The sequence below is a fragment of the Staurois parvus genome, unplaced genomic scaffold, assembly GCF_062004578.1.
Source record: "Staurois parvus isolate SC_StPar_1 unplaced genomic scaffold, SC_StPar_1.0 ptg000361l, whole genome shotgun sequence".
Lineage (NCBI taxonomy): Eukaryota > Metazoa > Chordata > Amphibia > Anura > Ranidae > Staurois > Staurois parvus.
In genome coordinates, this window is record NW_028318157.1 from 576380 (window position 1) to 590363 (window position 13984).

At 43.0% G+C, this 13984-nt stretch overlaps 1 protein-coding gene across 1 annotated transcript in view; it reads left to right on the forward strand.

Annotated features, from left to right (window-relative positions):
- SEPTIN6 (septin 6) overlaps positions 1 to 6675 on the forward strand; it is an 84767-nt gene extending 78092 nt beyond the window's left edge. The window contains exon 10 of the mRNA XM_089684901.1: positions 214 to 6675. Within this exon, the coding sequence (XP_089541027.1) occupies positions 214 to 223 (10 nt within the window). The 3' untranslated portion in view covers positions 224 to 6675. The remainder of the gene's footprint in view (positions 1 to 213) is intronic.
- Positions 6676 to 13984: the final 7309 nt, after the last annotated feature.

Here is a 13984-nt window from a genome sequence, read left to right on the forward strand (position 1 = left end):
CTCTAAGCTGGATGGCATTTACTATGTTAATCTATTTTTGTATCTCAGTCAAGTTTATGGATTTTTTGCCCTCCTTAACTGCTATTTTCTTTACTGCTGCTGAATGCTAATAACCTTAATGATCTTTGGCCGCCAAAGCTTTAATCACTGCGCTTTTATTTTTCTGCCTCTTGATAATGCCCTCTTTTCTCTCCCTTTTTTTTCTCTTCATAGCTTCTTTTAATCTGTCTCCGCATCTGTCAGAAGGAGAAGACTGCTCTGTAGAAGATGTAGAGGTCCGTTTTATCTGGGAGAGAGAGGAATAATAGATTAAAAAAAACAAAAAAAACAAACACAATTATCCTAACCAATGGTGTCAATAATTGAACAGTGTGCTTCTGTGACTTGCATGGTATCCATTGAGATGTTAGGAAATGGTTAACATTTTGAAGGTATATGCAGCCTATCAATAATCCAATTAAATAGTACTGCATAATAACATCTGTCACTAACAAATGTACCTATACATACTGTAACTATTGCCATGTTTGTGATGGACATTGGCTAATGCATATTGCTGTCCTGTTTACCCAGAGAGCAATGCTCAGGTCAGTGCTAACAAAGCCATTTTCACAAGTAGTCCTCAGCTTTGTGAATGTGTTGGATGATGGAGCAGAGAAGGGGGGGGGGGGGGGGGAGTCATTTTATCTGATAGTGGGGTAGTGCCTAAGGGAAATGGTAAGTGTGGATGTGTGATGGTATGTTGAAGCACATGCTCTTTGTCTATGTCTGCAGCTTTTGCAAATGTTCTGGTGTTCTTTCTCTAGATCTTGAACAGTGTTTCCTAAAGTCCCAGCATGTTTTATTAAGATATGAGATCATGTGCTGTGGAAAACCAAAGGGTCTTGTCCGAAAGCTTGAACGGGTCCCATGTTTTCATATAATTATACTACAGATAGTGAGTTTCTTCAAGACTTTGGGACTGGAGAAACCGGAACCTTTTTAAAAAATAATAAATGCACATATTTTGCAGAAAACAAGTGCTTTTTTTTTTTACAGGCGCCTGCAAAGTACTGCAACCGTGATCAGTGGATAGTGGGTTCGCATCCTCTAGGCTCTGCCCTTACAGAAGTACAGGCTTTCAGTTACACAGAAGTATCAATGGACTATGAGGGCGGTGATTACTGCAATCGTGTTCCTTTGAGAACTACAAGTCCATCTGCAACAGTGCCAGAGGAGACTTGTAGTTTATTCATTCACAGATCACCACGGCTGACCCCTACACAGCCGTGCTATTTTTAAAAGTGACAGTGACTGCAGGAGAGAGGAATGGAAGACTGGTTAGAAGGGAAAGGGGTGCAGTTTGAGGGAGGAGGGAGCCACTTTGCATTATTTTACATGTTCGATCCTAAATACGGGTGTAACATGGTGCAGGAGATGAAGGTAGTTTTTAAATTGCAGCATTTTTCACACTGCTGATTAGGAGGGCTGATCTTGATGGGTCTTGGTGGCAAATGACTTGTTTAAACATGTGCAGATTTCCTACTGCTCATAATGGGGTTTATTTACTAAAGCTGGAGAGTACAAAATCAGGCTCACTTCTGCATAGAAACCAATCAGCTTCCAGGTTTTATTGCTGAGCTTAGATGCTGATTGGTTTCTATGCAGAAGTGAGCCTTCTTTTGCACTCTCCATCTTTAGTAAATAAACCCCAGTGTTTTTACTGAGACATCTGCTTGTACATGTCCAACATAAGATGTGTGAAGGCTTTGTTTTACTCCACTTCAGATTTGGCAGTCAAGTTACTCAGAAGATCAGTGTTTAAGCTAAGCAGTAATTTTGTATTAATTTTAAAGTAGGATTTGACATTTTCACAAATGAGCAAAGACTACAACTTGTGACCACCACTGTAAGAAAGCAAGACCTTTACTACTAGTTGAATGACCCTAGATACCCTACAATCGCCTAAGCGCCCACCTCACTGACAACAAGCTCCTTGATCCACTACAGTCTGGCTTCCGTCCCCTACACTCCACCGAAACCGCCCTACTTAAAATCACTAATGACCTGCTAACCGCCAAAGCTAATGGCCACTACTCAGTCCTCCTACTCCTCGACCTCTCCGCGGCCTTCGACACAGTTGACCACCCCCTTCTCCTTAATAAACTACACTCCCTTGGCATCAGCGATGCTGCTCTCTCCTGGTTCTCCTCCTACCTATCCCAACGCTCCTTCAGCATTACCTATAACGCTGTCACCTCCCCCTCTCTCCCCCTCTCTGTTGGGATCCCCCAAGGCTCTGTCCTTGGACCCCTTCTCTTCTCCATCTACACCTCCTCCCTTGGCAAACTGATACACTCCCATGGCTTCAGCTATCACCTCTATGCCGATGACACACAAATATACCTCTCCACCCCTTACCTCACCCCCTCACTCTCCGCCCGCATCACCCACCTCCTAAACAACATATCAGACTGGATGTCACTCCATTTCCTCAAGTTAAACCTCTCCAAAACCGAGCTCCTAGTTTTCCCCCCAGCCCGTGCCCCCATCCTCTCCATCACAACTAACAACACCACCATCAATACCACCCCACACGCCAAAGTCCTAGGTGTCACCCTGGACTCAAACCTTTCCTTCACACCTCATGTCCAATCACTATCAAATTCATGCAGGCTCCACCTCCGCAACATCTCCAAGATACGTATCTTCCTCACCCCAGACACCACTAAACAACTCGTACACTCCTTTATTATCTCACGCCTGGACTACTGCAACTCCCTTCACACCGGCCTACCCCAACACACGCTATCCCCACTCCAGTCTATTCTGAACTCAGCGGCCAGACTCATCCACCTCACCAACAGCTCCACTTCTGCCACCCCCCTCTGCCAATCCCTTCACTGGCTCCCGATTGCCCAACGCATTAAATTCAGATTACTAACTCTGACATACAAAGCTATTCATAACGCTGCCCCAAACTACCTCACTGACCTGATACCCAAATACCACCCTACCCGTGCCCTTCGCTCCTCAGAAGACCTTCTACTCTCTAGCTCCCTGGTCTCCTCCAACGCCTGACTGCAGGACTTCTCCAAGACTTCCCCCATCCTCTGGAACTCCCTACCCCAATCCATCAGACTGTCACCTACCCTCCTCACCTTCAGGCGCACCCTGAAAACCCATCTCTTCAGGCAAACCTACCCCACCCTCACCTAACAGCCGTCCTCCTACCACTCCATCCCCCTCAGCCACTTCCTCCTGTACCTCTACCCCCTCCCTCCTGGATTGTAAGCTCAAAAGAGCAGGGCCCTCGAACCCCTCGTGTATTGTATTGTCACCATATTGTCTCATGTACTGTCCCCCCCACTTTAACATACAGCGCTGAGCAAACCTTTTGGCGCTATATAAACACTGTATAATAATAATACTGATGATGTACACTACATGACCAAAAGTATGAGGACACTTAACCATCACACCTTCACTATATGGCCAAAAGTAAGAAGACACCTTACCATACAGTAGGTGTGATGGTCAGGTGTCCTCACACATTTGGCCATATAGTGCAGTTGTGATGCTCAAGTGTCCTCATGCTTTTTGGTCATATAGTGTATTTGCTATACAGATATCCCACAGTAACCATAACCGGACCTAAAATTATTGCTCAGTTCAATATTAGCAGAAATTGTGAATCAGAATTTGCAAAGAAATGAAGGTTATCAATAAGATTAGTATTGACACAATGAGATGTTTTGTGTACAGATCCTTCATGTGCCTCCTGCACTCTTGTACTGATATTGATGCATGTGTGCCCTGTATGTGTGTGATTTTTACCAAGTTTGTAACCAAACTGCCCAAACTAACTGTAACAACTCTGATTTGCTTTCTCTACCCAGATGTTCTTTAACATATTATTGTGAGGTGTTTTTTTTTTTTTTTATATTTCATACTGTAACATTTAAATAATTATGAATTCTTTAAAGTAGGCACATAGGGAAATTCATACCAGACTTGCCTCATATTGCAAGAAAAGATTCTAAAGTTCATACCCCTAGATCAGTGGAGGTTAACATAAACCATTCCTGAAATAAACATGGCTGCCTTTGCTGACCTCCTTATGAAAATTCTAGTTGCTTGGCTTTTATGCTGATCCTCTGGTTTAAATGGTTTGACTCACTGACCCAGACTAAACCCATTGTTGGCATACTTGTGTTGTGTTAGTGACTCAATATTGAAGCAAGAAGGTCTGCAATGTGTCCATTGCATTGCTATTGGACAAAGCAGCTCACTTCCTGTATGTGAGTGTGCCTAGGCACTCCTGTGCCTACAGCCTCATAGCTGTATATCTGCAGTGTGAGAGCCAAGGCACTGCCTCTGACTGCTAGTCTTATGAAATTTGGTGATGTCACGTCTGTGCTGGTCTTACTAGAGACTCTGACACGAGGAACTAAAAGATGACTGCAAAATTCACATCCACTACTTAAAGGTTCTGGAATGTATTTTTTATTTAAACCGTTTCTGCCTCCTTGTAATACCCTCCATGAGACCCCCCCCCCCTTACTTTCGTTTATTTATAACGAGCAGCACACATTATTTGCCATCACGTACATTACTATGTGCACAATATACATCCCATGATCCCTAGTACGCCTCTGGGGCAAGCAAGAGAGGGTGGCTATGTCCCTACATACACTGGGACCATAAAGAATGAATGTAGCCACTCTCTAACAGGAAGTCAGATCACAGAAGCAAAAAAGAAAGAAAATTGGACTGAGAGTAATATTTTTTTTTTTTTAATTAAGAATACATTGTTCAATAGAATTTCTTTTTTAAATCTGAGTTTAGTGTAACTTTAAGCTGTGACTAGTCCTTTGCCCTCTGCGTGCCTTTCTCACCACAGCTTTCACAATTCAGTTTCTCTTGAAATCTCAGTTTTACTCTAAAACCCAATGGATGAGATTACCAGTGATGTACGAAGCTTCTTTCATTGGCTGTTTCTGTACTTAAAACACAATTCTGCTCATTGCTTTAGTCGTAAAACTAATAGAAGCTGTGTAAGTAGACACTCTAAGCCCTGGTTCACACCAGTGCGACTTGTCATGCAACTTGAGAGTTCAAAGACTCGCCCCATTAGCTGCCATGGAATCGTTTAAATTGTTGCAACTCTGAAACGGTTCCTGCACTTATTTTGTGTGACTTTCATTGACAGATGTTAAATGAAGTCGCACAGACTGTCAGCAAACCGCAATGTTGTCGCACTGAATAGTCAGCTTTGAAGTTGTGCAAAGTAGTGCGACTTTAAAGCCACATTGGTGTGAGCCAGGGCTAAATAATACTTTAGGATAAAAGGAGCTTAAATTTGTTGGTTTTCTAACACCCATATTGTCCACCTGTAGGGCTTGTGCCAACAGGCTTTGGGCTTGTGCCAATGACAACATTATGGAGTCAGTTTAAGATGCTTTGGAGACCATTATGAATTTACTGACAGTTGCAATTGATCTGCAGTTGACAACTTTTGTCCTGCCTCCAGCAGGTTTTGCATTTCCACAGACTTGTATGGGAATGCAAAACCTGCTCAAAGCAATCAAAACCCATCCACATAGGTCCAAGCTCTAGCACAGTAATCAGCAAATTGTGGCCTGGGAGCCAGATGCAGCTCTTTGCTTTGCTTTATCTGGCCTGTGTGGCATTATTCTTGCCACTGATACCAACAATGGGGCATAATTCCTGCCACTGCCACCAACAATGGGGCACTATTCCTCCCACCGACACCAAATGATTTCTTCCCCTAATACCAAAGATGGGGCATTGTTTTCTTCCACTGGCCACAGGCCGACCCCCTAAAGTCTGAAGGACAGTAAACTGGCTCTTTGCTTAGAAAGTTTGAAGATCCCTGCTCTAGCCGTACATGCATTACATATGAAAATATACTTTGCCATCCTATAAAAAAACAGAAAATCAAAACTGTTTGAAGCCCTGCTAGAGTCATATCTGTATTTTCCGTACAAGTATCTTCCCACATTGATAAGCTACTCATCAATGAAATTATTATTCCCACATCTGTGACATTTAGGTCATATACAAAAATGTTTCCCCTTCTCCCATTAGTGACTGGGTACAGAAACTGTATTTCCTTTATCTCTGCTACAGTCCCCAGTGCTTTACAATGCTCTTTGTGTTCTTGCTAAATAAGGTTTAGAAACTTTTAGCACGCCACACACTGTTGAACTACAATTCCCAGCAAGCTCTTCCAGTTGCACAATGAAGTGTAACAATAGTTCAGCAACAACTAGAAAGGCAGAATTTGCTTGAAAGAAGCCTGTTCTAAGGGTTATGTGTAAGCTGCCAGTGTTGGTCTCAAAATGCTTATTGCCTGGCTGTTTTATTGATCCAATGACTTTACTACTTTGAGTCACTGACTTGGAGATCTGCTTAGCACTGAATCATCTCGTGCATGCTTGTTAAATGAAATATCAAAGGCAGAGACAGCCAAGCAACCAGCTTTTAAAAAAACAAAAGCTCACCCATTGCAGCCTACATATTCCCATAGATGCAGGTTTCCTTTAAAGGTGTAAAACATGAAGATAATGTGTGGATGGTAAGATGCTGATACATATTTCTGAACTTAAAGAACCAACGCTATCTCATGTAATACTTTTACGTACATTTTAAATAAAAAAACAAACAAACTAAGACAGTGTGCCTTTTTTTTCCCATGCTTTGCATTACGTGACAGCTATATTGGTCTTTGGAAATCAAGTATGAAGAGCACTGGTAGTGTACATACTGTAGTAAAGTGTCTCCTAGAAGATAGACCTTGAGTATGATTTAACTTATGGGTCAATTGTAAATGGCATCGGCTTGTTTGGGTTCCTGCACTGCACTGAACAAGTGATCAGAATTTATCAGGCAAACTACATTTCTTGTTTTTAATACTGTATATCCTAAACGAGCAGTAAATGAGCTTTAGCACATGGCCTGTCTAACTGATCTTTGTAGTTGCAGGCACTGTGAATCCGTTTATTCTCAATATTCACAGTAGAAGAACTCAAATTGTCTAAGCCGGCTCACCTCACCATGCTGAAAGAACGACTTCAGTGCTTCTGCTAGTAACCTTGAGGATGAATTTCTTCACAGTATCTACAGCTCCAGAAATTAGCAAGGGCTTGTTCTAAAGCTAAATTAAGCCTTGCCACAGAATGGGCCTTGGTAAGAATTTGACAGAAGAGGAGATGAAAGTACAGTGGGGAAATTAATTATTTGATCTCCTGCAGATTTTGTAAGTGTGCCCACTTACAAAGAAAGGAAGACTCTATAATTGTTTTTATCATAGGTGTATTTTAAATAATAAAGACAGAATATCAACCAAAAATCCAGAAAAACACATGATACAAATGTTATAAATTGAATTGCAGTTCCATGAATAGTTCTGGGCTGATCCCTCACTTTTCTCATGATCACCCTTACGCCATGAGGCGAAATCTGGTGTGGAGCGCCAGATCAATGGTGATTGATGGTTATTTTGTACTTCTTCTTCTTCTATCTGTGACCAATCGCTCCAACAGTTGTCTCCTTCTCACCAAGCTTCTTGCTGATGGTCCAGCCTTGTGCAAGTCTACAATCTTGTTCCTGACGCCCTTTGACAACTCTTTGGTCTTGCCCATGGGGGTGAGGTTTGAATGGAAGAAATAGATTCTGTGGACAGGTCTCTTTTATACGCATAACGAGTTGTCATTAGGAGCGCCTTCTTAAATTGACAGGACTAATTTGTATACCACATGAGCACAGTCTGTGGGAGCCAAAATTATGGTTGGTTGGTAGGGGATCAAATACTTATTTTACTCACTGAACTGCAACTCAATTTATATCATTTGTATCATGTGGGTTTTTTTTCTGGATTTTTGGTTGATATTCTGTCTATCATTTAAAAGACCCCTATGATAAAATTTATAGACCCTTCATGTCTTTGTAAGTGGGCAAACTTACAGTGGTGAAAATAATGATTTAATGCCCTGCAGATTTTGTAAGTACATTTTACTACACTCTAAATATTGAGGCTTGGTGTGGCCCGCCACTCACCTTGCCACTCTAGGCATTGGCCTGCCAGTGGCCAATTGTAATAAAGCCATGTTTGCAGAAAACCTGGGAACACCAGCTTTGGTATCAAGGTGTTGTGAACATTTTAAAATGTCACCACCTATAATTAAGCTTCACTGTGAGTAAAGACAGTCCCCTGAAATGTATACCTGGTTTTCATTTCACGAATGGCAGCTTCTAAAGTGGGATCTTGTTTTTTTTGACAAATTTGATTTCCATGTATGTTACAGATTAAGTCTAGAGAAGTCTCCTGCAGTCACGCAAAAAAACATGGAGGCTGCCATTGCTGACCTTTCCTCTGGAAAATTATAGGTTCCTGGCTGTCACATTGCCTGATGTACTTCAGCGCTTTAGGGGTCCTTTCACACAAATGTCATCAGTTCCATCACAAAACTGACTTCCTTATATGAAGAAAAAGTCATAGGTGGACAAAAAAAAAAATATATATGTATATCTGTCTTGCTTAAAAAAAATGACATAAACTGACATCTGTTGCAAAATGGAAAGAACATTTCCAATTTTTTTAAGAGTATGTAAACAGGCATATGTCCAATTGTCTGCCCACCCATCAACATACATTGTGGTTCAGTCTGGATCCATCTGAAAAGCTGACCTGGGACACAAAAAAGGACTCCTGGCTAATGGCCTACATACTAGTTCAGTCAAAAGTATTGGAAGATATTGAAGTGAAAAGATCAAGATAACAGCCAGGCAACTGTTAATTTTAGAAGGACAGCAATAGCAGCTGTCAGGAATGGACGCAGCACTGGTGGTGGGACTCACCTGCCGTGTGGGCTGCAGTACCAGGGCTGACCAGCAGGTGCTCTCAGCAGCCAGAAGCTCACTCCTGCAGTCAGCCAACACCTGGGGCTGATTGCAGGAGGTGTATTTAAGGAATGACCAGGCCTGTGATCAGTGCCATGTTGCCCATGAGCCCCTGTACCTTGTATCCCATGTTGCTGTTCCTCTGCCTATCTGATTTGTTGCCGACTCTGCATTGTGCCTGACAGTCTCCTGTTTAACCCCTGGCTTGCCTGACCATCCTTCTGCCTGATCCTCTGTACCGTGCTGCCTGTGAGTTACTGAACCCGGCTTGTGACCCTGACTATTCTCTGCCTAATCCTCTGTACCGCGCTGCCTGTGAGTTACTGAACCCAGCTTGTGACCCTGACTATTCTCTGCCTGCTCCTTCGGTACCTCGCTGCCTGCATGTTGCTGACCTGGCCTGCCTGACTACGCCTTACGCTACACAGATGATCCATCCATCCTGCACAGATCCAGCCATCCCTGCATATACCTCTGGCAGATCCCTCTACCATGAGCAGGTGTCCTCAGGGGCCGCGACCTAGTTCCTGTCTGCTCTAAGTCCATCCCCACCATCAGGGGCCCTGGTGAATAAGCAGACTGGGACTTAGACTCCGCGCCCTGGGGAATCCTGTCCTGAGGACTGCTAGGGGTACCACCAGACGGTCGTTAACAGAACCATATGGCCGGCCTGACCCTTCCACCTCTCCAGCCCTGACTGCGCCTGTGTTTCTGCACATACTAAGATTAGTGGAAGGTTGGTTTATCTACTCTGCGTTGTATATTTAGGTAGCTAATAATAAATTTATATTATTATATCATTCCTGAAGCCTGTTACTTCCCTGTGTCAATCCACACACCTCTGGTCACACCCAGATCCTTGACAGCAGCCTCCTTATTTTCTTGGTACAGGTCTTCATTATGCCCATGATTCAGGATGCATATGGAGCAGTGTTCAAGAAAACATTTAAAATCATTAAAGTACAGTATATTTAATGGCAAAAGCTTTATTCCAATTGTACAGTACAGGCCAGTCCTAGACCATGGGTTATATGCCACTACCTTCAGGTGATTGGATACTGGCAAAAGCTATATTGGGAACACCCTCAGTGTACCCTCTTACATTTTTCTTCACTATTTCAACTGACACTTCTATTAAGAGCCAACTGCTTATTGTATCAGGGCTCACTAGCAGTTTTCGCATCAGTTACCCTTGATATACATTTTGGGAACTGTACCCGGACCCCGCAGCAGCAGGGCCAGCCTGTTGTGTTTGCCTCTGGCAGTGACTCTTGCATGCAGATGTTCACCTTGACAGCTAGTGTAGTTAGCCGCAGGGTCCTGTTTAGTTCCTATGGCAACCGTACCTTTTAAGTCCCTTTGGGGGGGGGGGGGGGGCATGACGGTTGAAGTTTGGTCCCCTCCAGGAACCTGCAGAATTGGTAAAGTAAGATAGGGTTTTCCTGTATTTGTGATTGGGTCTTGTATATGCATGTGGAGAAAATTCATAATTCTCATAATTGGGCGTTTTTTCCCCACACAGTGGTGCTGCTTGGGTGATGGATTAGTTATGCTATGCCTTCTGACTGATGCTCTCTCACTTGCCATCTCCCCTGAGAAAGCAAAAAGTGTGTTTGCATTGCAGATCCTTTGCTGGACACACCAATGCCCTTTCATTCCACATCCATTTCATGAGTATTCTAGAGGGAATCCTCTCACTTAGACTGCCCACACATGGGTCATTTTTCTTTGATCAGCCACTAGGCTGGTAAAAACAAAACCTGATGGTTCCCCCATCCACTCAAGTGAGGTGGATGGAGCAATCCTCCCTGCAGTGCTACTGTATCCTGACAGCACAGACTCCTCCCCTGTTAGATTGCCCTGAGCAGCACTGTATCCAATTGGCTGCAGCTGATAATCGAATAAAAATTTTCCAACATTCCCATTTTGACAGAACATGATCATCAGACAACCATATTCCAGCTCTCCATACCAGGAGTGGAAAATTGTCAAGAAGCCTTCTTAATCACCAACACCTTAACTCAGGTGGTCCCTCCACCATGAGATCTTCCTGTTACTCTGTCAAAAATGGGGAACACCAGATGTGAACCTCATGGCCTCCAGTCGACAGAATCTGGACAAGTTTTTAGCCAGGTATAGCGATTTTTAACCAGGTATAGTGATCCCCTTACCTTCTCAGCTGGTCCCTTTACCAGACTGACGCATACATTCCTTCCCATAACATACACAGATAACTGGTGGATGGGCCTTGGCCTCCTAAAACAGGCCAGGCCTCCTGTCATAGGGCCCTGACATGGCTGTTGAAACTTAGGTTCTAAAGCAGTGTTCCTCAACCTTTGTACAGTCTTGAGGAACCCCGTCTAAGGATAGATTCAAATTACTATGTAAAAAGAAAAACGAGGCTGTACACACCATAAGGCTATTTCCTCATACAAAATATTTATTCACAAAAAATAAGATAAAAATACAATGCATCACTTATGTGTGACCAAAAACCCTTCCCCACTGTCCCCTAGGACCCTCCCAAGATCACCAAATCCCCCACAAGGGCCCCCCCTGCAAGCCCACCCGACTGTCCCCCCTGGAGGGCGCTGCGGTACAACACTATTGTCCCCCACCGCCACACAGATTCAACAGGATAGCACTAGTGACAGTCCCAAAGCCTTTCTGTATCAAAAATGAACAGGAGGTATCGCTGAGTAGGGCTTCAAGCGTGTGGCCAAACCTGGACTACACTGCAGCCCTAGAGGACCTCCTAAAAGAAAGTTTAAAAAAAGCTGTGTACATATGTATGCCTTTTATGGGATCATTCATAATAATGCTTTTAACAAAACTGCAGTACTGTACCAGCACTCACACCAAGTACTGGTGTCGTTAGTTTAGATTCATGTTTATTATAATGGAACAGGTTTTCACTCTAAGTTTACTGGAAAGTCTGTTGTGATCAACATGGGGATGCAACCTCTGGTCGGGGATTGGCATTTTACTATTAAAGCATCTAACATAAATGGCTTGGAAACCATCCTGGCTTTGGATAAAAATGTCAGTGGACACTTCTTTTAGGTTCACACTAATGCAGTGTGGTAAATCGCATGTGATTCGCACAATAACAGCAGTACATTCCTGTGCAAATCGCATGCAAATTGTGTGCGATGTGATTGGAGCCATACATTTTATATGGCTAAAATCGCACCGCACCAGCACCAAAAAGGTGCAGGACCCTTTTTGGGTCCACACTAAAATCGGATCGCGTATTCACACCTATGAAATCCAATTCTGCACATCACACCATGTTTTGCGGACCGATTTCGGGGTGTTGTTAACATACACACCTGCATTGGTTCGCATGAACGGGGTGCGATTCTGATGCTGTGTGGAATTCGCACAGAAAACTCTGCAAATTCTGCACCGCATCAACGTGAACCTAGCTTTAAAGTTACTACATCAAAAGAATTAGGGAGAGGTCTTTGGAACTGTGAGCAACAGTTACATATATATCCCGCCTTTAATAAACTGACATGATGAGCAAGAAAATCTTTTATTGGGATTACTTAACAAATATGACATTTGCTATTGAGTCATTGATGAATATACATTGGTCTGGATTTTTGTTTTAAGGACTAATCCTTATTTTGAGATACACCAATGATTATCAGAGAGCTCCATTTATGCTGTGAAGAGATTTACTCTTGCAAAGCAGAGAACCCCGGGTGTTATGGATAATAGAGATGGATTGGAGCCTACTCCACTGCATCCTGACAGGAGAAAAAAAAATTACAGGTAGGTAAAAATCTTTTATTTCAGATCCTTCAACATACAAGCTGGTGTCATGTGTCATGTTTTCGCAGCCACTTTTGACCACAAGGTTCTTGGGACGTGTAGCTTATTGCTTGAAATCTAAAGCAAGCTCTAATTATCAAGATCATTGCCTGAAGATTCAATGCCATGTAGGTTGAGGTGGAACTTCATCCAGCTGAATTATCTATTGAGATCACTCAGACGGAGCAGTGGAAGCTGATTCTGTACTGTATACTGTACCATTCCATCTGACATTTTTCTTAAAGTGGTAGTAAAGTCACCTATAGGTAAAATGAATATCTCCTAAACGTGTACTGTTTAGGAGATATTGTAGTGAGCAGCAGCTGGTGACATCACCGTCGCATGCGCTCTGAAGGAATGGCATACCCATGCCGTTCCTTCAGAGTTGTGTTCCAACCTGGAAGGAAGACTGGGTGAAGATGGAAGGCTTTACAGAGGGGACAGTTCACCACTGGAGGGCTTTGTTTCAAGGTAAGTCTTTCATAATGTGCCAGTATGTGATCCATACTAGCACATTATGATATTCCCTTGCAGCAAGTAACTTTTTTTTTTTTATTATTTTATTTTTAAGAGTTTACTATTGCTTTAAAGGCTAGGCATGAGCAAATCTGCCTGCATTTGATTTGCAAGAGATTTGTTGAATCATGCTTTAACACTTTTGCTGCCAGGCTACTACGACGTACAGACATATATTCCTCCGCTGCTATAAGCTCCTGGCCACTTCAGTGACCATGAAATTATAGCAGAAATGTTCAGCAGACTCTGCTGAACAAAAAAATAGCTCTGATTATTGGCTAACAAGCCGCTGATCAAAACTATTTGCCTAAGCCACTCTACCTCTCATTCGTTGCTTCCTCCCCTCCTGTCTAAAATGCTTGTGATTCCCCCCCCCCCCCCCCCTCCCCCAGCACAAACTCTCATCACAGTAGATGCACTTCATTCCCTTTCTCTGTCTCAAAAAAAGAGACATTAGGGGTCTGTTTAGACCCCTGATGCCTCTCCAAAGCCACCCCCCACCACACACACACTATGTAAAAAAATTTAAAAAGCTAAATTAAAAAAAAAATACAATTGTAAAAATAAAAAACCTAATAAGGGTAGATTAAACATTAGTCTAAATCTCCATTGTCGCTGAAGCCCGATCTACATTCAGATCACACTCCAGAGGCTACTGACAGGCGGCGAGGAAGCAATTCCACACCACCTCACAACCTGTTTTAACCCCATTTTTGGCGACAAATGTGCTGCAATCATGTGCATT